This window comes from Phytophthora parasitica, assembly GCF_000247585.1.
Source record: "Phytophthora parasitica INRA-310 unplaced genomic scaffold supercont2.91, whole genome shotgun sequence".
Classification (NCBI taxonomy): Eukaryota; Oomycota; class Peronosporomycetes; order Peronosporales; family Peronosporaceae; genus Phytophthora; species Phytophthora nicotianae.
This window is the reverse complement of record NW_008649077.1, coordinates 167,055-167,980: the sequence shown is the minus strand read 5'-3', so window position 1 is coordinate 167,980 and position 926 is coordinate 167,055. Positions and strand designations below refer to the sequence as shown.

Sequence of the window (926 nt, the reverse complement as noted above, 5' to 3'; positions counted from 1 at the left end):
ATGAAGCGTCGCACGTTCAGCAGCAAAGAGAAGATGGCCTTCGTGAAATCAATCCAAGAAGGGGGCGATATCAACGATATCAGCGAGAAGAACGGTGTTCCTGACGGCGTTCAACGTTGATGAAACCGCAGTCAAGAGTTCCCGCCAAACAACACGCGTGGTAGCGCATATAAAGGGTAAAAAAACGTATAAAGGGTAAAAAACGTTTGGCACATTGACCCTACTACAAACATTCATCTCTCTGTTGTAGCGTGTGGTAGCGCAGGAGGTTTTGCCGTGCCTCCTTTATTTTCATTCTACCTGGTGAGCGAGTGGAGAATGAAGTTCGTGAGTAATGCAGTATACCTGGAGCTGCAGTTACAACTACAACAAAGGCGCTTATGACATCGAATCTATTTGCTAAATGGATATTTTTCTTCGTTTTTGCGGTTCCTACACCAGTCAAACGACCACTTTCTCGTCATGGATGGGTGCGCATCTGACATTGCCGAAGGAATCGTCGACACCGCCGACCAGATGCTCGTCAAACTGGTTTGCCTCCCCGTAAACGACTCTCACTTACTACAACCATTGAACGTTGCGGTGCTCTCTTCGCAAAAAAAAATAAATAAAAACACTTCACGATCTCATCGACGCTGTCATTCGTCCGTAAAGAAGGTCGCGTGGTTGCACTATAAGGGGACAGTGCAGTACGATATCCTACTTCTACCTGCTCGTCAACGCAAGCAGGAAAATTTGAAGAAAATTAAGACAGTAGCAGGTAGATTGTTAACTCGCGAGATGTTACAGCAACCTGACGAGCCTTATCAAGCAAAGACTCCGAAACGAACCTGAAAACCAGCGAAGAGTAAAACACCTGCAAAAACAACATGAGATCATCGTCAGGAGCAGGAGTGCAAGCAAGACCCACCCCTCCGCTGGTGACG

General features: G+C 46.7%; 1 protein-coding gene across 1 annotated transcript; it reads left to right on the top strand.

Annotated features, from left to right (window-relative positions):
- On the top strand, positions 1–384 carry PPTG_24408 (hypothetical protein; the record flags this gene model as incomplete). The annotated part of the gene is made up of 2 exons (XM_008916942.1): positions 1–115; positions 251–384. The coding sequence occupies 2 exons, from the start codon at positions 1–3 to the stop codon at positions 382–384; spliced, it is 249 nt and encodes an 82-aa protein (XP_008915190.1).
- Between the last annotated feature and the right edge of the window lie 542 nt (positions 385–926).